General features: G+C 37.2%; 1 protein-coding gene across 1 annotated transcript; it reads right to left on the reverse strand.

The window, feature by feature from the left end:
- Positions 1–1,583: 1,583 nt before the first annotated feature.
- Positions 1,584–19,953, reverse strand: LOC100891929 (deleted in malignant brain tumors 1 protein). Its single transcript, XM_030976477.1, has 4 exons — positions 19,342–19,953; positions 18,032–18,346; positions 10,511–10,861; positions 1,584–2,345 (listed from the first exon to the last, which is right to left on the reverse strand). The coding sequence occupies exons 1-4, from the start codon at positions 19,451–19,453 to the stop codon at positions 1,738–1,740; spliced, it is 1,386 nt and encodes a 461-aa protein (XP_030832337.1). The 5' UTR covers positions 19,454–19,953; the 3' UTR covers positions 1,584–1,737.
- Positions 19,954–23,373: the final 3,420 nt, after the last annotated feature.

Below are 23,373 nucleotides of genomic sequence, written 5' to 3' on the forward strand. Positions count from 1 at the left end.
TACAAATACATATTTAATTCAGGATACACTTTGTAAGCAGCTCTACGACGTACCTTTCACTCCTGACAAAAATCACTCTCAGATACTACGCGTATTTTCGTCGTCATGATCATGATCGTCTTCGTTATCATCATTGATAATTGTTATTATTATTTGTATCATTATTATTATCATCATCGTTATTGTTATTATTATTACTATTATATCATTATTATTACCATCATCATTATCGTTATTATTTTGTTATCATCATCACCGTCATCACCATCATCATCGTCATCATTACCGTCATTATACATTATAAAGCGATTTATTAAACTCTCATACAAAGGTTTTATAGTATTTTTAACCAATGATAGAAACATCCTCGGAATGTGCATATTAAACATTACCTGTACAATCTATTTCAAAATATAGCTCAAACACTGATACAAATGTAAAAATATAGTACTTCAAATTTACCAAGGTTGATAGTTTCTTTTGATGTTGCAAACTCCCTATGAAAAACAAAATTCTTCCAGATAAGGATGTTCCATCAGACAAGGAGAAAATAAAGAAATAAAAAGAAATGAAAAGGATGAGCATTAAGATGTGGCCTAACGGATGTGTAATAATAATAATAATATTCAGCTTTTATATAGCGCTTGATACATCTCGGACATCTGTAAGCGCTTTACAGATGTACTATTACCCCGGTCATTGGATTCAGTGCTTGCCCGCACACACTATATGCACAATCTCCGCTCCCTGGGGAGCATTCCAGCCAGGCGTGACTTGACGTTCAAAAACTGTTTGACCAACAATGACGGTCGCATCCTACCGGGTACCCATTTTAACACATAGGTGTATCGGAAGCTCATTCAATACAGTTGGTGCATCAACTGTATATGTGTTTATTAGGTAAGTGAGGTGCATCAAACATAATACGTGGGAGCAAACAGAAGATTTAAGATGGCGCGAAATTGGGTTTTTTAATACAGAGATAAAATGTTGGTAGCATGAAGGCAATAATTCTGATTTGCAAACTACCAGAAGTAAAACTTATTTTTGTATTTAGATTATTATTGTCATTATTATTGTTATTTTATATATATATATTAAAACATTAAACATCAAAATAAAGAGAAAACAAATCTGCCTCTTGCATTTAAGAATAGTTTGCGTACCTTTAAGAATAATACTTGGGGGATTCTACAGACTGGGGGGAAATAGCCGGGGTAAACAAAAACAATGTCGGGAGAATGATATTTGTAACCCTCTTATATACACTGATAAGACGATGAATATGATGCATGCTGACATCATAATAACAATACAATGAATTTCCTCCTCAATAAGTATTTCGAAACACAAATTATTCCATTGTAGGACATTTATAATAATATTGATAACAATAGAAGCATTCTTATATGTTGCAATAAACCTTAAAAAGGTTTCAAAGCGCTTAAGAAAAATTAGAAACGTATAAACTTTGATATAAATTTAGAGATTAAAATACATATTTGGAATTATTCTGTTCATATCAATATAATTCTTAACTGACTGACTGTAAACACATCCATTGCCTATACAAAAAAAAGTGCTTTTTGTTTGTGCATGGCTGACAGAGGGGCATTATCACGTTTACATGCCATATAGCATGCTTCTGGTAACTCACTTCTACGTTTGGTTTTATTTAATTTCATCACATTTCCCAATTCTCGTTGGTCATCGTTTCATGGACAATTCTACCTTATTCTAAGCAAGGTTAAGATCTTGATAAGAGCTTTCTTGATGGGTTAAGTCTAGATCTTGGTAGGTATTTGTACTGTCTGGTGGAGGTGTTCCAGGATTCACTTCAAGGTAATCATTATCTTCAGGAAACTGGTTAAGATCTTGATAAGAGCTTTCTTGATGGGTTAAGTCTAGATCTTGGTAGGTATTTGCACCGTCTGGTGGAGGTACTCCAGGATTCACTTCAAGGTATTCATGTTCTTCAGGAAACTGGGACTGACCTGTCTCTGGGTTACGAGCTCCGGGGGACAGTGAAGGGTTAACTGGTGCTTGAGATTGAGACGAATATCCTGGAGGAAGCACTGTCACTGTGGATGGTGCGGTAGCAGGTGGGGGCAGATATGAGATAGGGGTTCCCTGGGTCACAGCAGAAGGACTGGCAGTATATTGATTGGTGGTTGTAGATCCATTGTTGATAGTGGTGAGTTCTGTACCATGCGACGCGATGTGTGTAGGAATCGGCTTGGTATTACAAACTCGACAGACCACCACAATACCGATGACGAGTAGCAAGAATAAAGATATCCCGACGAATGACATTGTTCCAATAACACGTGGTGATGTTATTGGGCCTGTTAACAATGACAAAATAGTAATAGAGAATTTGACTTTTGATCTAAATACGACATTATTTACCTTTACAATTTTCTGCCGTTTTAGCCGCTGAGATCATAAGTTTAAACCTCAACATAATTGTATCACCAATACAGAAAAAATTGTCATGATAGTATGTTTGAAGGTACTATTCAGCTTTTAAAAGTGCATTTTTGAAGAACTCAGTCGGAAAGATAATGGGAAGTTATCTGGGTGGGGATACTATCGGAATGAAATTGTCATTATTGTATTATTATTATTATGATTTATACCTGTATGTAAGAGTAGAAAAGAGATAGGAGATAGTGATAACTATATCCGTCGGATCTCTCATCCGATGGATCCCCTCGAAGTGGTATCTATGACTTGGGATAATTTTATCTTTATTGAAACTAAATAATAATGTTTCCTTTTAAAATGCTGATAACTCTTAAAAATGCCAGGAATGTCATTTCCGTACATTCTCAGACAAACCAGGCCTACAATGACCATGAAATAATATCAAATGGCACGTTTACTAGTACATTCTGGCAACTTTCTCTACAAATTGTGCTTAATACCACGTTTAAGGGCTCAAAACTTCTCAAAATGAAAGCAACACGTAGAATAACATTAACACTAAAAGGCCGGGCTATTTGAGGTCTGAGTACGGCCGGGGGGGGGGGGCATTATGATTATCATTTTGATTTAAACTCAAAATGAAAAAGTAGGGCTTGTACTTTAATATGAATACTGTAGTCTCGTAGTCTTTATCATCTAGATGGAACTAGGCCTTAGTCATGAGCAAAAATCACATATCATACTCTTTTTCAGTTTCCATTTATAGTAGTTTTTTTAGGAAAAATGACGTTTCCTTAGGTTTTGTACACAAATCATGAAAATGTGCGATTTTCGGGCTGACATGCAAAGACAAAAGGTCACGTGACCTTGTAACCGTAGGTCCGATTTTCAAAAAAAATCTTTAAAAAGTTGCGCAAGACTCGGTAAAAAAAAAGTCAGCAAGCTGCGGGGCGCCATCCATATGCGTTCCCGAACAATCAGAAAAATAGTGTAGGGTGGGGGGGCATGATGCCCCCTCCCCGGGCCTTATTAGGGTTAAATCAAACAAGAAACAATCCATTCAACATCTGCAACACTCACGAAACAGTCAAGTAAATTGCAAAAAACCTAGTAAGGTGTTTGCGGCCAATTTCACACTTTTTTCATTCAAGTTCATATTCCGGGCATTTGAATTTGTGCAGCGTTGAATCAGATTTCAAATTCGAAATCCGTTATTCAAATTCACTATCCGTGCAATCAATTGTTAAATCGGGCCATTCAAATGTTAACTAAGCCCCTTTCACACCGGAGCTGCGTAGAGTTTGTAGTGTGGCGTACCGAGTACGTCGTAATTAGGCTACGTATTTATGAAAAACATGTTGCTTTCTCATAGTCACTGCGTAGATTATGCGTAGGCTGGCGTACGATCGCGTATAGTTACGTAAATATATAGGCACCGCGTACCTTCGAAACTCTCCAAAGAAGAAGCGTTGGACACATGTCCCCTCTCTTGCTTGCCTCGTGTTTGGAAGAGATACGTAGATGACACCTTCATCATAGTTCCCATCTCTGAAACAGATAAGCTGCTTAAACACATGAATAGCCTTGAACCAACCATCCAGTTCACATCAGAGATAGAGTGTGAAGGGAAGATAGCATTCTTAGACACTCTAGTTCATAGACACGACAACCATAGGCTCTCCACCTCAGTCTATAGGAAGCCTACCCACACAGACCAGTACATAGCGTTTGACTCTCACCATCCCATATCGGTGAAGAGAGGTCTAGTGAAATGTCTATTTGACAGAGCTTCACGCATTGTGACAAGTCCACACCAGCCATGCAAAGAACGGACCCGTGTTCGCAGTGCCCTGAGTCTCAACGGTTACCCACGCCGTTTTATACACAATACCAAGAATAGATCGTCAGAACCCAGGGATCAGAAGGTATACAAGACTTTTACAGTCTTGCCGTACATTGATGGGGTCTCCCAACAACTCAATCGCCGCCTAGAGAGCCATGGCATTCGAACGGTTTTCAGATCAGATACCACCCTACGTCAACAACTTACACGCCCCAAGGATCCAATTCCTCCACATAGACGGGACGGCATTGTGTACAACATCCCTTGTAAAGGATGTGATAGATCCTACATCGGTGAAACTGCCCGTCCGATAAAAGAAAGAATCACTGAGCATAAGAGGGACGTCAGACTCCGTCGAACTGACAACTCAGCCGTAGCCGAACATGCTTGGGATAACCAGCATCAACCAGACTGGGACGGGGTTCAGTGCCTTTCCCAGGAACGGCATTGGTATACACGGAGGGTAAAAGAAGCTATCAATATCCGTCTCAATCCTAATAATTTCAACAGAGACAACGGGATCGATATCCCCGAATTTTGGATGCGGACGATACGACGCCATGACACTCGCCGTCCTGCCAGCCAACAACGGTCGATTCCATTCAGCAGACGGCCCGAGCCAGCGGCCCGTTGATTGGTTGAGTACCGTATGCGTCGGCCAATAGGCCTGGTGCATCAGCCGAACCAGCGGCCTCGATCACCGTGTGCGTCGACCAATAGGCATTGGGCGTTATTGTTCCAATTATCGATCGAATTATAGACCGCTCCGCCGGTCCTCCCGTAAAGTATAAAAGACCCTTGCTTACAATAGTTAGATCCGATTCAATACCAATCCTTAAGGATATGTGCAGGTGCCCTACCGTTAACTTCACTAGCGTCTCTCCAAGTAGAAATGGGAGAAGCCCCATTAGATCTTAGGAGACAACAACTAGCCCTAAAATATAAGCACAGCATAGAACAACAACCTAAGCATCCAGTTTTTCCAAGTTTACAACCTTGTTGGCAGTATCAGTATATGAAAGGAAAACAGTGCAACAAACCGTTTGGTTATCGAACAGAAAACTCTAACAAACACCTTTCTGTAGAAAAATTAAAACCCCTAAACTTCCCCCCATGGTTACTAACGGAGCCTGTTATATCAATTGAATTGGCTAGTCAGATAAACAAATCTGATAATCCACTGCTTTTGCAACAGAGAAGTTTAGAGATAATAAACACAAAATGGTTTAGCCAACTTCACATATTCACAGATGGGTCCAAACTCCCTAAAGAAGGACGTTGTTCTGCAGCTTTCTATGTTCCTTACTTCGCGTGTAAACAATCAAAGAGATTGTCTGACGGAACATCCTCATATAGAGCTGAGCTGGCGGGGATAATGCTGGCCCTCAATTGGTTACACCAGTTAGATACTTTATATGTAGGATCAGTTATATTCAGCGACTCATTAAGTGACTTAGTAGCAATAAAGAACAAAAAAGAAGAGAATTTTATTTCAGAAATACTTGTAAGCTTATCCCACCTTAAATTAAAAAATATAAATGTTAGCTTTGAATGGATTCCCTCCCACTGTGGAATAACAGGAAATGAATGTGCGGATTTTCATGCCAAGGCAGCCCTCAGCAAACACATTGAAATAACAAACAGCCTTAATATCTCAGAAGTGAACAGCATTTTAGAGAGGCATTTTACCGAGCTGTGGCAATTAAGATGGCAGGTTTCTCCAAATACACACTACAAAACAATCCAAAAATCGGTTTCACAAACCTTCAATTGAAAACTAGAGCGAGCAAAAGAAAAGATAATACGTCGTTTACGACTTGGACACATCGGTCTTAACGCGGATCTAGGCCGAATGGGAATACATCCAACTGGACACTGTAACTCGTGTCGAGAAGTAGAAACCACTGAACACTTTATAGCAAAGTGCCCGAAATATTTAATTGAAAGATCCATGCTACTCGCTGAAACAGATTGTATAAATCCCGACGATATTTTAAGGCTCTTAAATTCATCAGAAGCTAACATTCAAAACGCTTTATACCGTTTTGTTGTAAGAACGAAACGTTTCAATTAACCCAAAATAATCGAGCTTTTTTTTTTTTTTTTGCACCACCACTCACAAAAGCCCACATTTTGTTTGGTTCCCCTAAACATTTTAATTATCCAACGCAACATGTATTATAAACACCACTCTATCACAAAATTGTTTTTCTTTTAATCGAAGGTTTATTAAAGTCTGCGAAGTCGCTCAAAGCCAATTTCCCGGAAAAGTACCCTCTTGATTTTAAAATTGTTGATCAATTCCTTTCTTCTTTCGAGTTTCCAGATTATTAATGATTTCCCAAAGGGAGCCCCCTGTCTACACCCGAGAGACAGGACGGTGTCTGGACGGTGTCTTAGAACGGACAGGACTACGCGATAACCTACAGGATACAAAAATCTACATTTTGTCGTATTTTTATTTTTTATTTTTTTCTTCATCTATTTTCTCTTTCATTTCATTTTAAGGGGGAAAAGAAGGAAAAAAAAGAAAAAAGAGAGAAGCCTATATTTAATGTTTATTTTTGATACTCTAATTAAAAAAAAAAAAGAAAGAAAGAAATTAATATTAAAAAGAAAGGCGTTGGTGATAATAGTCAGGTCTTGACTGATTGCCATTACAACAAAAAACAACAACAACTAGTTTTTATCACCTGACGAAGTATCGCAGTAGCATACGAAACGTCGTGATCTTTTAGATTCCTTATTGACCACATTGCGAGACAAACGAATATCACTAGCGATATTATTTTCGATATTATCTTTGTTCATGCTCATTTGTAAACTCTCTCGGCTGTAAAAAGTTAAACACGTGAATATAGAACTTGCCATATTACTCATAATTGTATAGTGTCATATCACTGGATGACAAAATGATACCCGGTTACTTTTTCCCTTTCAACTCCTCAAATATTGTAGAAATATCAAACTTCTCGTGGCATGTTCAAAATATATAAATGCATATACCAAGATCTAAGATGAGAAAATTTCAAAAGTTTTGTTTATTTTTGTGGTGGACTCAGTGTTATGTCAGAGTATTGTGAAATTGTGTATGCTGATCTGACTGGTATTCAGCTTATCATATCTGATTAGGCCTACAAAACAAGAGATTCAAAATATATATAAAGTAAAATTGGGGGCAGGTAAATTAGTAAAGGGGAAAAAAGTTGACGGAGAGAGATTGGAGAGAGACAGAGAGTGATAGAAAAAGAGAGAATGGGGAGAGGGCGACATAGGAGAGAGAGAGAGAGAGAGGAACACAAATACATAAGTGGTATATATATATATATACATCATTCAAACGAACAATTTCGTTGAAATTTTTTTTTTTTATTACAGTTTGTGGAAATGCATCTCAAAGTAATTAAATTTAAAAAAAAATTGAGGGAAAATGCATTTCCGCAGTACTATAGCAGACTCTCTCTCTCTCTCTATCTCTCTCTAAGTGCCATATCGTGCGATCATGCTGTTCCACAACCCTCGGCTCCTAGCCTTCTGTATTGGTACTACTTCCAGTTCTTTCACTCCTCTCTCTTCCAACAATTTCTGCAGACTGTCCATTCAAAGTATCCTCCTTCTTTCCCTACTCCTTCTTCCCACATTTTTCCCTGTCAAAGCAAGATTCTCTAGGCCTCTTTACGTGTAACGTGACCAATGAACTTCAACTGCCTAATCAACATCTCACGTATCATTTTCCTTTGCACTCGAGCTCGTGTAAGAACTTCCTCATTACTAACTTTGTCAGTCCAGGGGATTTTCATTATTCTTCTTAAAAATCACATTTCGCAACTTTCCAAACGCTTTTTAGTAACAGAGGCTAAAGTCCATGTTTCACTACCATTCAAAAGTACTGGGTAGATGTAACAATTCAATACTCTTATTCTGGTCCTCATACTCATTGTTCGATTTGTCAGAGTTTTGCCTAACTGTGAAAATGCAGATTTAGCGAGAGCTATCCTTCTCTTGATCTCTGTCTCACATCTGGCATCCTCGGTAATCATGCTGCCGAGGTAGTTAAATGACGAGACTTGTTTAATAATCTGTTCTTTCAGTTTCAAGTTACATTTTGGACTGTTCTTCTTGGATACCACCAAGCACTATAGCAGACATCACCTCCGAATCACCAGTTTTTATTTTCTAAAACTCTATCAGTATTTCCAATTATTTAGAACATGTATACATATATTGAGAGAAAGGTTTAGTACGGGATATTCATGTATATATATACACAGAGGCGGCTCCTTTAACTTTGCAAAAGTGCCCCTTTTTACATAGGAAAAGTGCCCTTTTTACTTTGACAAGTGTCCCTATCACCTAGTAAAAGTGCCCTTCCCCTCTTTACCTCTGATAAGTGCCCCTTTTATTTTGACACGTGCCCATTTTTCTTCGACAAGTTTTCACTTTCCTTTGCAATAAGTGTCCAATTTCCATTCTCATAAGTGCCCTTTTTAATCTCTAGTAAGTGCCCCTTTTCACCTCTGATAATTGCCCTATCCAAATCTGAGAGGTGCCCCTTTTACTTTGACAAGTGCCCCCTTCCTTTTGTAAGAAGTGACCCTTCCCCTTTTAATAACTATCCCGTTATCATAAAATGCCCCTTTTAACCTATGAAAAGTGTCCCTTCTCATTCTCATAAGTGCCCCTTCCCCTCCTGATAAGTGCTCTTTTCATCTCTGATGAATGCCCCTTTTCACCTCTAAGAACTGTCCCTTTTATTTTGACACGTGCCCCTTTTCCTGTCTAACATGTGCTCTTTTTCCTTCTTATAAGTGCTTCTTCCCCTTCTCATAAATTACCTCTTGTCATCTCTGATAAGTGCCCCGTTTATTTTAACATGTGCCTCTTTTTCTTTTTGATAAGAACCACTTCCACCTTCTCATAAAAGCCCCCATTCACCTCCTATAATTTCAATGAAGAGGGTATAATACTGCTGAGGACCTATAGCCTTCCCGATCGTAATCACCTAGTCAGGAACGAGCCACACTGTTTATAGCAAACCAAACCAATATACAAGTTGATTCACTAATCATATTTCATATTATTGTTCTTGTTTGCTAGATTGCTTGCTGTTTACTAGCACTTCAAATAAAGAGATACAACAATTTTCTAATTAATAGCACACTATATATGTATACATATATTATATGCATGAGGAAAAAGGCAAAAGGTTGATATACTCAACTAAAAAAGAAAGTATACTTCTTCGGATTATCATAATGATAGTGGGTTCTTGTATAGCACTCGTGTCTGTCAAACTTGATACTCCTGGAGCTCAGGGGCGTAGACAACGGGGGGGGGGGGGGATGAGGGGGATGCATCCCCCCACCTCACAAGGTGGGGGGATGGCATTTACAATCATCCCCCCAGGTTTTGGGGAATGATATTTGCTTACTTAATAAGTCATAATGATGATAATAATAGTAATAATAATAATGATAACAATTATAATAATAATAATAATAATAATAATTATGATGATGATAATAATAATCCTCATCATTATTGTAATTGTGTTTATTGTTATTAGCCGCATTCACACGGTGAAAGCCAATTCAGACGGTAAAAAAAAAGAATATCTTACAAGTATTTTTTGGTTATCTTGTGGTTTGGAAACCACAAGATAACCACAAGATTAAACAGGCGCGGATCTACGGGGGGGGGGGTTTAGGGGGTTTAAACCCCCCCCCCCCCTTGGGCGGCCCAAAAAACAAACAAAACAAAAAAAAGGAAAAAAAAAAAGAAAAAAAAAGAAAAAAAGAAAAAAAAGAACGCACAATGGAGAGAAACCCTTTCAAGTGCAAATATTGTGAGAAGATATTCAACTCATCTGGTAACTTAACCAAACGCAAGATAACTCTGGATATAACTGTGTATTTAACTGTTACTTGATTTAAAAAGACGTTATCATGCACTGCTTTTTATGGTCTCCATTGTGTTAATAGATGCCAGGAAAACATCACTTAATTACGGGGTTCAAATAAACACCCCCCAAAAAATCGGCTCGCCGCTTCGCGGGTCGTGGACGATGCTCCGCATCGTCATTATTGGTCGACCCCCCCCTTTATAGCAAAAAGCTAGATCCGGCCCTGAGTCATCCCCCCCGGTGTACGAACCTGTCTACGCCACTGGAGCTCCACAATTATTACCCCATATAACCTATAATGATAGCTTTTAATAACAATACAAACTTAGAACACTTACCACAGCGTACACCAGCGTCTTCATGATGAGAACAGTCAGTGTTATACCACCCATTGGATGAGCAGGCTGTCAGGGAGTACTCGTAACCATAACAATTAACCTCATCCAGAAGAATACGACCAGTCCCTCGTCCGTAAATACCGGTACTTGTCCAGGCAACTGCAGAGTATGTTGACAATCCAAGTTGTCTACAAACAACCTCAGCATCATTATCGTCCCACGAATCATCACAAACGGTACCCCATTCACCGTTATAGTAGATTTCTACTCGACCCTCATCTGCAGATGCGCCACCAACAAGACGGATGGAAGTACTTGGGAAGAAAGAAGTTGATGTTGTTGTTCCATCACCTATAAAAGGGGATTACAAATAAAGCAATGCATTACACCATGCTCTATCCATTTTTTCTCGACGAAATGTTGGTGTAACGTTTCATTTCTCATATAGGTCAATACATTTTATAAGATGGGAAGAAGAATCCCTGCAATCTGATTGGTCAATTACCATGTAATTTTTTTTAAACTGGATGCACGCGATACTCGTTCAAATGCAGACTTTCACATCCCATATGCAAGAACTTCAGTTTCTCAAAAGACAATTTACTATGCAGGTCCCAAACTATGGAATGCATTGCCACCTTATCTAAAATCTGCATGCTCTCTGAATGTTTTCAAGAGACAATACAAAGAAAGGCTTTTACAATCTTATCCACATTGAGTCACCTGTTGTTTGTTGTTTATGTCAATGTTAATTGTTATATCCCTGGTTTGTATGGGTTTTTTTCTTTTTATAATTGTTATTTCTATTTTCTATTTTGTATGTACTATTATTCTGCTTGGGTCTAATTTCATCCTATGTATTAACTTTACTTCTCATCTTGCCTTTCTCTCCTTCAATTTTCCTTCCTCTTCCCCTCTCTCTCTCTCTATATCTATCTCCCTCTCTTGTTTCTCTCTGACCCAGCTGTAGCTGTATATGTATTCTCTCCCTCCTGTTGTTGTACATGCAACAGTATACAATGCAATTTATTTTATTCTAAGGGGTCGAATTCACAAGATCTTTGAGTAGATCTTTAATCTGTCCCCACTCAATTTATGTTATTTGTGTTGTCATCTACTGATTTTGCTATGTCCATCTTTTTATATTTGTTATACATGTATGCGTTTATTCGCAATTCTATGTGTCTGTTTTTTTGTATTGAGTGAATACATTATTTTTTGTTTTGTAATATTCTTTATTGTTTTCACTCAATAAATAATATTAATTCATACAAATTGTAATATATAACATATTGAAACCAATTACAGAGTACAAAATACAGTAATCTCAATTATATTGAATGAATTAATATTGTTATAACCCCCCCCCCCTCTATATTTTGTTCTGTAGTACTAGTATCCCTATTACATATTATAATTTATAACATATTGGAACAAAGTACAGACTACAATCAACTTAGTTATATCGAATGAATGAAGTTTGTTATATCCCCTACCCCCGTTAAAAACAAAACCAACAACAACAAACACAAAACAAAAACAGAAAAAAAAAAAAAAAAAAAAACGATACAAGAAGACGTGGGCAGTCTATGGCAGTCGAGACCGGTCAATCACACACAGCTGTGAACCGGGCAGGCCATCCCTTTCCTCATCCCTTGCATTTTCTTGCATATTATCCATGTTTACCTTGAGATGTTCCCATTTTTTATAGTGGAGCGTCAACGTATTTCGTTCAGTAGCACTCTTTCTTTCTTCCTGTTTACTTTTGAATATTTTCTCTCTTATTTCTTCAATACTTGGAGGCTTCTTTTTTTCCCTACTAATAAATATCAAATATTTAATTAATAAAACCACGTGATTAATCATTTGCCTATCTTCGGTTATTTCGTCTAATCCAATGTGAACTTCCTTCCAGCTCATATCTTTAAGGATTGGAATATCCAAACTATCACTACATTGATCCCATAATTTTCTCACCATTTCGCATTCAAAAAATATGTGCCTATATGTTTCCTCTTCTTTTCCACAAAATGAGCATTTATCACTTAATATGAATTGAAACCTGTATAAATAACGATTGACATAAACAATTTTATAAAGCAATTTGAATTGAAATTCTCTTAGTTTATTATCTAAAGGACTAATTCTTGGTCGGACAAAAACCTTTTCAATTTCTTTAACCGACAGATTGTATGATGAATGTAAATTCTGAAAACTGACAGGGACGTCTTGCATTTTTTGTATGCATGCCCTGTACAGATTTTTCGAACAAACCGATTCAAATTGGAATGTTTTTTTTTTGTGAACATAAATTCTATTTTTAGATCATGAAATGAAATTTGCCTCTTTGTTAATTCGATTTTCCATTCCTTAGGTATATTACCATAGATTTCTTTAAGCATTGATATTTCCTCTTCCTCTAGTCCCATACATCTGAAATAAGTTTCCGACTTTAATGTTCCTTTTCCATCTATAATATGGTACAATCTATAAGTATTTTTTAAGAAAAGATTTTCATTGAAGTATGTTCTTCCACTATTGTGTATAAACCTATTATTTAAAAAAATTTCATTCCCTTTGTGAGTTGTATCTTTTTTAATAAAATCATTCATATCTAACCAAATGTTTATTAAATCCCGATAGTATTTTGGTAATTGTATATCGATCTTGTTAGGTAAATAGTTACAGTAAAAAATAAGATTTCCTCCAAAAGGTCTCATTAAAAATTTGAAATACTTTTTCCATTTAACTCTCTGGTTTCCTGTTACAAGTCTTTTAATCCACATCACTTGTTGTACTTTCACAAAAAGTTGAAAGTTACACATTTTTAATCCTCCTTGCTTGTAATCAAAATACATCGTACTTTTTTAAATTTTGTCTTTACCTCGCCATAGAAAATTAAAACAGATCTCATCAATTTCTTTTATAACCCATTCAGGCACTGGAGTCAAAGAGCTTACATAAATTAGTTTTGAATATGCGTATGTTTTCAAAGTAAGATCTCTTTGTTTCCACCAATTTAACAATTTCTTTATTTTGCTTAATATTTCTTTGTAATTCATCTCTTCCGCCACATTGGGATCTAATCTAAAATATATACCGAGTATTTTTAAAATGTGTGCCTCCTTTCCAAAAGGATACACAGTCGCAGAGCCAACAGAAGATCCTAAGGGTAAAATGAATGTTTTATTTCCATTAATCTTTAGTCCTGATATTTTCCTAAAATTTTCCATGATTACCTCTATTCTATTAATCGAGTTTATGTCTCGTACAAAAATTGACATGTCATCTGCATATAAGATCATCTTTATTTCTGTTTCTCCAAAACAAATACCTTTTACCAACTTATCATTTCTAATGCAGTGAGCTAAGCATTCTATGCATAAAATAAATAAATATGGAGATAACGGATCTCCTTGTCTTACACCCCTTTGAACTTTAAAATATCGGGTTGATTTACCCCCATTAAAAACACAACTTTGAGCATTGGTAAGTAAAATTGTAACCCATTCACAAAACATTGGCCCAAACCCGAAAGAAATGAGCACTTTCTGAAGAAAACTATGTGAAATCGAGTCGAAAGCTTTTTCATAATCTATTGCCAATAGGTACCCTGGTTTGTTAAAACAAGAAGTATGAAAAATCATATCATTGATTAATCTGATTGCATCACCGATGTTTCTTTCTTTTAAATAACCTACTTGATCGACCGACACAATTTCATTCAAAACTTTTTTTTATTCTTTTAGAAAGTATTTTGGTAATAATCTTATAGTCTACGTTGAGTAAGGAGATAGGTCTATAATTACTAATGAATTTGGGGTCTTTACCATCCTTATGTATAAGCGTTATGATTGCTTGTTTTTGAGAAGGCGACAATTCCTTGAATTTCATGGTATCGTTAAATGCCTTAAGATTTAAGTCACCAACTACATGCCAGAATGTAATATAAAATTCTACATTTAATCCGTCATTTCCTGGGGATTTATTTAACTGCATTTCTTTTAAGATTTCAATACACTCTCCCTGGTTAATTTTTCCTTCACATAGCTTCCTCTGATTTTCTGTTAATTTGGGTAAGGTTTTGGGGAAAAAATTAATATTTTCGCATAATCCTTCTTCTGATTTAGCATACAGTTTAGAATAAAATCTTCTAATTTCTTGTATGATATCTTTTTCATCATCAGTTATATTTCCATCTACTTGTAATTCTTTAATAGCACTTTTTTTCTCTTTGAAATCTATTAGTTGCTTAAAATATGCCGTTTCTCTTTCTCCACTTTCAAACCATTGGGCTCGAGATCTGATTTTTACCCCTTCACTTTATTATATAACCGTAAAGACTTTTCAATTCCCTTCTTTTCTTTTCCAAATCGTTAATCAAAGAATTGTCATTCACCTTCGCTGGTATTTGTAATTCTTCCTCTAACTTTGAAATTTCTTTTTCCAAACCAACAATCTTATCCTTTCTTTCTTTGGCTTTTTTCTTACAGTATTTTCTTGTAAAACTTCGTATCTCCATTTTAACATAATCCCATAATATTCTATTATCTATTATCTCTTTGGATAGATTGAGTTTCAACCGTGTTATTTCTTCTTTCATACTTTTCACATAATCTGCATCGTTACATAAACTGTTATTAAATTTCCAATATCCTGCTTTTATTACAGGATTAGTAGAAGAATGTAGTTTAATAATCAGTTCTACTGCTGAGTGGTCCGGTGAAATTGAAGTTAATATTTTGCAGCTAAATACCATATCTTCTATGCTCTCCGAAATAACCCAGTAGTCCAATCTACTATGCATTTTAGGATTCTGTTGGTGATATGTAAATTGTTTCTTTAAATTATTTTTGACACGCCATATGTCTGTGGCATTATAGTCAATTAAAAACTTTTCAAATTCATAGCTAAGCTTAGACTGTTTTTTATTAACATTATGTCCACTTTAATCTAAATGTACATCTCTAACCATATTAAAATCCCCTCCAATAATGAGAGGTTTATTTTTGAATTCATCTTTTTCCAAAATATTTCTAACTTTGCCCAGAAACTCCAATTGTTCCAACTCTTTGCTCCCAACAGGGAAGTAAACATTTCCGAATATTACCTCCTTATTCTGCAGAAAACCAACTGCAAAAATGTATCTGCCATTTTCATCGATAACTGTGTGTCGTATCTTAATATTTACTCCACTATCAAATAGTATCATAACTCCTTTACCATGATTAGTACCGTGGCTGTATATACATTCGCCTTCCCACATCGAATTCCAAGTATTAACTATATCTTGTGTGCTAAAGGTTTCCTGTAAAAAAATAATATTCCCACCTTTTTCTTTGCACCATTTGAAAATGCTTCTTCTTTTATTTTTCTCCCGAATACCTTTTACATTATTTTAAGGATATCAAATTGCAGACGGAAATGTTAGTGTTACTCTTTCTATTTGAAGTGCATAGGGACATGCTATCCTGTAATGTGTTATAAAATGTGTTTAATACCTTCTTTATACAATCATTCCAATACCGGCTACATGCATGCGCTTCTTTAAACCTAATTGATTTGATTTGATTTGATATCGGCGATCGATACCACCGATATCCTTTTAAAAAAAATCTCATTTTTTTGTTTTTTTAATAATTTTATTTTTATATAATTTTTCTTTTTTTTAATGATTTTGTTGATAATTATTTGTTTTTCGTGTTTTTTGATAATTATAATGTGTTAAAAAAAAAAATCTATAATATTTTTTAAAGTTTGCACTGACAATTTTTATTTTTTATTTTTTTTTAAATTTCATGATAAGTTCAGAACCATGCGTCCGGTAAAAAAAATATCATGCTTCCGGTAATTACCAGACGCATGATTTTTTTCCATGCATCCGTTAAATCTGTAAAATAACAAAATTGTGCATTTTTGACAATTTTTGGGGCCCCATCTTATAAAACAGATGATGCACAGGTTTAATTCGTGGGTCGGTGGAATTGTGTGCACGCGGTACCTTTGAATTTGGTCTAAAACCATTCAAAGGTACCTTGCGCACACAATCCCTACCGACGCACTCAAACCTGTGCATAATGTGAGGGCTAATTACTATGACGTGGAACTAATCTTGAAAATTATGCTATTATAATACACAGAGGTATACGATGGTCCGTTGCGTAGGTGGATCAAATTACCAAGATGCAAGCATGATTTCGATATCTCGATTGTATACATGCCATGGTATAGGAACTTCTATATATAACTATGCTTATATCGGCATAGGCGTACAGAAACAATCTTGCATGCCGTGGGGCTAACCTCTCTTGGCCGAATATTAACTTCTTTGTTTTTCGTTCAGGAATGCTCAATTTCTGACACGTTTTTATCTTGACCGGATAATTTTGTTATGAAAATATACTAGAGGGATATCAAGATTACATATAGACCACATCACTGCCAAAATGCTGACCCTTTCCAAAACATTCGTTATGGTCGATTTTTTTTTCTGGCATCATAATAGCATGAAATAGCTAAAATCATAGAATCTATAGGAATAAGATCCGTAATATTGAATTATCTTAGAAAATACAAAAGGAAAAAAAAACGTTCATGCACAATCGAAATATGATGCAATTATTCATCATTGACTTAACAGGAAAATAAAACACTTTAATGAAAGTCAGTAATCACAACACGATGACAAATTAAGAGTCTTATTTAGCCATTGTAATGATTTTCTAAATACAATATTATGTCCATTTCCAGTGTAAATGGGAAAATCTATGTATGTTTATCTGCAGTAATGGAGAATGAATATCATTACGTAGCTATGGATATGAAATTATCAACATATTTTTTTATAAGTATTGTAAACGCAGACTAAAAGGTTTGTCTTTCAGAATAAGGAGGTGTGGTGGTATAGCGGTTTATTCACTTGACTCTTAATCAAAGGGTTGAAGGTTCGAATCCCAGCACTGACGTCCTTTAGCAAGACATTAATCCACATTTGCCAGTCTCCACCCAGGCGTTAAATGGGTGCCTGGTAGGATGCAAAACCATTGTAGTTTACCCAGCGCATTGCGAGCGTCTGTAAAATGGCTATTGGCTGGAATGCTTCACAGGGAGTGGATAATATTGCATACATTGTGTGCGGGCCAGCCTGAATCCGATGACAGGGGTATAGTTATAATACATCTGTAAAGCGCTTTGAAATATCATCGATGTATTAAGCGCTGTATAAACCCTGACTATTGGTATTGTTTTTATTACCTTTCTAGAGTGAGCGATATAGACGAATTTAGATAATTTTTACATGTTTGAAGGTGAAAAAAAGAAAGATGACTACACCCCTATCTTCACCCTAAACCAACTCGACAGCCTTGTCGCATGCACCCATTGGTTATCGTATCCATATGACGCCAGTGTTCCCTTCACGACTGGATATATGCTCTAGACCTATCACTGACGATATACAAGAATCCTCTCTACGATGAGGAATCTATTTTCTTTCTTTTTTATGTTAAAAAAACAACTTACCACACTCAACTCCTGCATCATTATCATGAGTACAGCTGTAGAAAGAAGACTCAATAAAGGAACATGCCGATAGACCTGATTCAGAGAAAAACGAGCAGTACACGTTAAAGATGCTACCCGATCCTGGCCCATAATAAGCATTATATCTAACAACTGCATTCCCAGAGTTGTATCCGAGTTGGCGACATACGATTTGAGCCTCATCATCACCCCAGTTGTAATCACACACTGTCACCCATTCATTATTATAGTAGATCTCCACTCGACCATTGTTGTATTGATCACCATCCGTAAGCCGTACGTCATATTGACTCTCTGTGTAGACAAAATAGGATATTTGATGCGACTTTAGATGACTGATATAAGTCAAATTAATATGTCATGGTGTATTCAGATGTAGATATGCAGTTATACAGTCAATATTAAAGACAAGTACGGTGGCATACCAGGGAGGTGAGAGAGGAATTGGCATAGTTGCTCTGTTCACTTGATCGTGCTTTCATTTAGGTTTCATCATCTGGAATTATAATGCGCTTCAGTATACATGATATCATTGCCTTTTCAAACTTAAAACTTGATGAACATTCCAACATTTGATTTGACTTCCTGAAATATATATCTCTATTGTTAGGTTAGTTAGATGAGACTCCCTGGGTTAATCTAGGGCAAGGAATATACAAAATAATAACAGATTCTAAATGATCAAGTATTGAAAGAAACTCCACAAGCTCGATTTCGGGATTAACCTTTCGAATTCTTTAAAGGATGAAATGCAAAAAAAGGTGATTATAATAATAATGGCGATGATGATAATAATACTCATAAATGTAACATACACAAAATTATTTAAAAAAAACAAAACAAGCTACGCATCCATTATTCTCTCATCTGTTTTCGAATTGTGTTCATTGGCACAAGAAATGCCAAGGCTTTTGCAGTTTGTCTATGTTACTTCCTTATACACCCATATTCGTAAGAAATGGACTGCAAATGTTAAACATGGCGGTCATCTTGTGTGAAGTACTATAAATGAAATATATGACGTAGCTGATACACGGACCATGAATGCATCTTGAATAAGTTGGGAATCTGTCAGGAGAGGGGCAATTAAACTGCCACCTTTTAATTTAATTTAAGTTAAATTGAGTCAACTCATTTGAAGTAGATGGTAGAATAATATAAATTCAATGAATATACTTCCTCTTCCGCCTCTTCTGTCATGTGAGCAAACTTTAGACTAAATTCAAATGATTTAAACATTTTAAAACAAGTTTTTAACAAGTTTAATTTGATTAAATCAAGATACTTACGACTCTGAACATGGTTAACAAGCCCAGTAGTTATGCATAATAATCCAATAACGATCTCTGCTATGCTCGCCATTTTACAGTTCTGCATGCGTTTAACGAATATTGTATGCATATGGCCCGTATGTCAATTTACACGGTGCGATTCATTCTGCAAGTCATAAACTCCGCATGTCTGCCTTCCATTTTCTTTTGTGCAGATCCTATTGTGAAATAAAAATGCACAATAATATTGCGGTTAGCTATTTAAAGATTGTACGTCATATATATGTATGTAAATAATTTTCTCAAGCTTCACGTAGCATCTCTGACGTACTCATGCCATATGGAGTAACTATCGATCGCGGTTATTATTCATATATTGTATTTTGTACAAATGCTTTTTAAAGATTCCACTTGTGACAACAAATGTATAAACAAAGTCACTATAATATAAATATATTCATTCCTCTTGTTTAATATTGTGGAATTTACGTCCAGTTACACAGCATAAAAAGGCATATTCTAAAATTTGTAAAAATATAGATTTGACACAATTCTGCTCTTGAGGTAGTTCTTAGATAAGGCTGCATCATTTATTTTCCTCTACAGTGTGAGTCAAAAAAAAAGTTTACACCTAGAAAAGTGTTAATTATTTTAAAAATTATCTATAAACAGTAAATTATTATACATCTTATGAAAGAGTGTTTTATCCCAAATCATTTGGTATCATTTTTGTGTGGTATGTGTTCACGCTTAGATGAACAGGTGGCATTGTTTGCGAGAGTGCAAAAATCGACTTGCGCCAAAGTGATGCCCACAGCATGTATTATGTTGGGATTAGCGGAGTGAGAGAATGAATTGAATGTATCAAATGAAATGCATTGCTTATGCTTTTTGCAGAAGCAAAGTCACACACGCACACACACACGCGCACAAATGTTCATCTATATTTGATATTCAATATTTGATATGTGTGGCATGATTACTTTTGTTAGGGATGTTATTTGGATCTGCAAAAACCGATTCAATACCCAAATCCCAATTGTTTTAATTAAAATATCAACTTTGGCGCAAGCCGATTTTTGCACTCTCGCAAACAATGCCTCATTCAAGCGTGTAAACATACCACACAAACATGATACCAAATGATGTGGGATAAATCGTTCTTTCATCAGATGTATAATAATTTATTGTTCTTAGATGATTTTTTTAAATTATTAGCAATTTTCTAGGTGGAAACCTTTGTTGACTCACACTGTATTTCTACCGGCGTCCTTTTCTATGCACTACTTTTCTTTTCTTTTCCCTTCTCCAGTTCATTTCATAAGTGTTTACTTTCGTTTTCCCTCATCCCTCTCTCTCTCTCTCTCTCTCTTAATATCTCTCTATCCTCGATTGTCTTTTACACTTTAAAAAAAAAATGTTTTGCTGTCTCGTCTTGGGACTAGCTTCTGTAGATATGTACCTTAAAGGTATTTAAGCATCATTGTTTTCACATTTTAATGTTACATTTAGGGGCAAATTGTCAAGAATATAATCATTTGTGTGTTCCTAACTTATAAACTATGTAACTCTCTGTTTTTATTTTTTCGGTCTAGCAAGTGCAAATTTAAGGAAGTAATTATGTGTCACTTGCAGCAACGCCTCGTCCCTTTTGTCCTAACCATGTACCGCTCTCCATGTACCCCCATCTCTCCATGTACCCCCATCTCTCAATCCATGTACCCCATCTCTCCATGTACCCCATCTCTCAATCCATTTACCCAATCTCTCCATGTACCCCATCTCTCAATCCATTTACCCCATCTCTCAATGTACCCCATCTCTCAATCCATGTACCCTGTCTCTCAATGTACCCCATCTCTCAATCCATGTACCCCATCTCTCAATCCATGTACCCCTGTCTCTCAATCCATGTACCCCTGTCTCTCAATGTACCCCATCTCTCAATCCATGTACCCCTGTCTCTAAATGTACCCCATCTCTCAATCCATATGTACCCCCATCTCTCCATGTACCCCATCTCTCAATCCATGTACCCCCATCTCTCCATGTACCCCATCTCTCAATCCATGTACCCTGTCTCTCAATGTACCCCATCTCTCAATCCATGTACCCCCATCTCTCCATGTACCCCATCTCTCAATCCATGTACCCTGTCTCTCAATGTACCCTATCTCTCAATCCATGTACCCCTGTCTCTAAATGTACCCCATCTCTCAATCCATGTACCCCCATCTCTCCATGTACCCCCATCTCTCCATGTACCCCCATCTCTCCATGTACCCCATCTCTCAATCCATGTACCCCCATCTCTCCATGTACCCCATCTCTCAATCCATGTACCCCAGTCTCTCAATGTACCCCATCTCTCAATCCATGTACCCCCATCTCTCAATGTACCCTGTCTCTCAATGTACCCATCTCTCAATCCATGTACCCTGTCTCTCCATGTACCCCCATCTTTCCATGTACCCCATCTCTCAATCCATGTACCCCATCTCTCCATGTACCCCATCTCTCAATCCATTTACCCCATCTGTCAATGTACCCCATCTCTCAATCCCCGGCCCCCCCCCCCACTCAGTGTTATTTAGGGTACGCATATGCTCGTACCCTCTTTTTGAAAGCACCCCCTATCTGAGGACTGCCAACATTTCCGAACCCCCCTTTCGCGGGCTTTTTGAGGGCTTTTCCTGCCTTGGAGACCCCCCTAAATCAGGAAAAATGCTCAATGTACCCCCCTAAATTCGGAATAATTTCTCAGGATTCCAAAGAGATGAGAGAAAAAAAGAAAAACACCCCCTTTTTAAAGAAATCTCCGGGTGAAAAGTCAAATACACCCTTTTTTTTTTACAAATCTCGGGCCGGACTTTGTCGCACGAAAAGTACCCCTTTACCAGACATTTTGGCAACACGCATGCGGTCATTCCGACCTCTGAGTGGGGGGGGGGGGGGGGGGGCCGGGTCTCAATCCCTGTACCCTGTCTCTCAATGTACCCTATCTCTCAATCCATGCACCCCTGTCTCTCAATGTACCCCATCTCTCAATCCACGTACCCCTGTCTCTCAATGTACCCCATCTCTCAATCCATGTACCCCTGTCTCTCAATGTACCCCATCTCTCAATCCATGTACCCCATCTCTCCATGTACCCCATCTCTCCGTGTACCCCATATCTCCATCCATGTACCCCCATCTCTCCATGTACCCCATCTCTCAATCCATGTACCCCCATCTCTCCATGTACCCCATCTCTCAATCCATGTACCCCATCTCTCAATACATGTACCCCTGTCTCTCAATGTACCCCATCTCTCAATCCATATGTACCCCCATCTCTCCATGTACCCTGTCTCTCAATGTACCCCATCTCTCAATCCATGTACCCTGTCTCTCCATGTACCCCCATCTTTCCATGTACCCCATCTCTCAATCCATTTACCCCATCTCTCAATGTACCCCATCTCTCAATCCATGTACCCCATCTCTCAATGTACCCCATCTCTCAATCCATGTACCCCATCTCTCAATGTACCCCATCTCTCAATCCATGTACCCCATCTCTCAATGTACCCCATCTCTCAATCCATGTACCCTGTCTCTCCATGTACCCCCATCTTTCCATGTACCCCATCTCTCAATCCATGTACCCCATCTCTCAATGTACCCCATCTCTCAATCCATGTACCCCCATCTCTCCATGTACCCTGTCTCTCAATGTACCCCATCTCTCAATCCATGTACCCTGTCTCTCAATGTACCCCATCTCTCAATCCATGTACCCTGTCTCTCCATGTACCCCCATCTTTCCATGTACCCCATCTCTCAATCCATGTACCCTGTCTCTCAATGAACCCCATCTCTCCATCCATGTACCCTGTCTCTCAATGTACCCTATCTCTCAATCCATGCACCCTGTCTCTCAATGTACCCCATCTCTCAATCCACGTACCCCTGTCTCTCAATGTACCCCATCTCTCCATCCATGTACCCTGTCTCTCAATGTACCCCATCTCTCCATCCATGTACCCTGTCTCTCAATGTACCCCA

The sequence above is a fragment of the Strongylocentrotus purpuratus genome, unplaced genomic scaffold (assembly GCF_000002235.5).
Source record: "Strongylocentrotus purpuratus isolate Spur 01 unplaced genomic scaffold, Spur_5.0 spur5_scaffold_9, whole genome shotgun sequence".
Classification (NCBI taxonomy): Eukaryota; Metazoa; Echinodermata; class Echinoidea; order Camarodonta; family Strongylocentrotidae; genus Strongylocentrotus; species Strongylocentrotus purpuratus.

Coding starts and splice junctions, on each gene's coding strand:
- LOC100891929 (XM_030976477.1), bottom strand. CDS start 19,453: ATGCATACAATATTCGTTAAACGCATGCAGAACTGTAAAATGGCGAGC. Junction 18,347..19,341: donor TGTTAACCATGTTCAGAGTC/GTAAGTATCTTG, acceptor TTGTCTACACAG/AGAGTCAATATGACGTACGG. Junction 2,346..10,510: donor AGACGCTGGTGTACGCTGTG/GTAAGTGTTCTA, acceptor CATTGTTAACAG/GCCCAATAACATCACCACGT.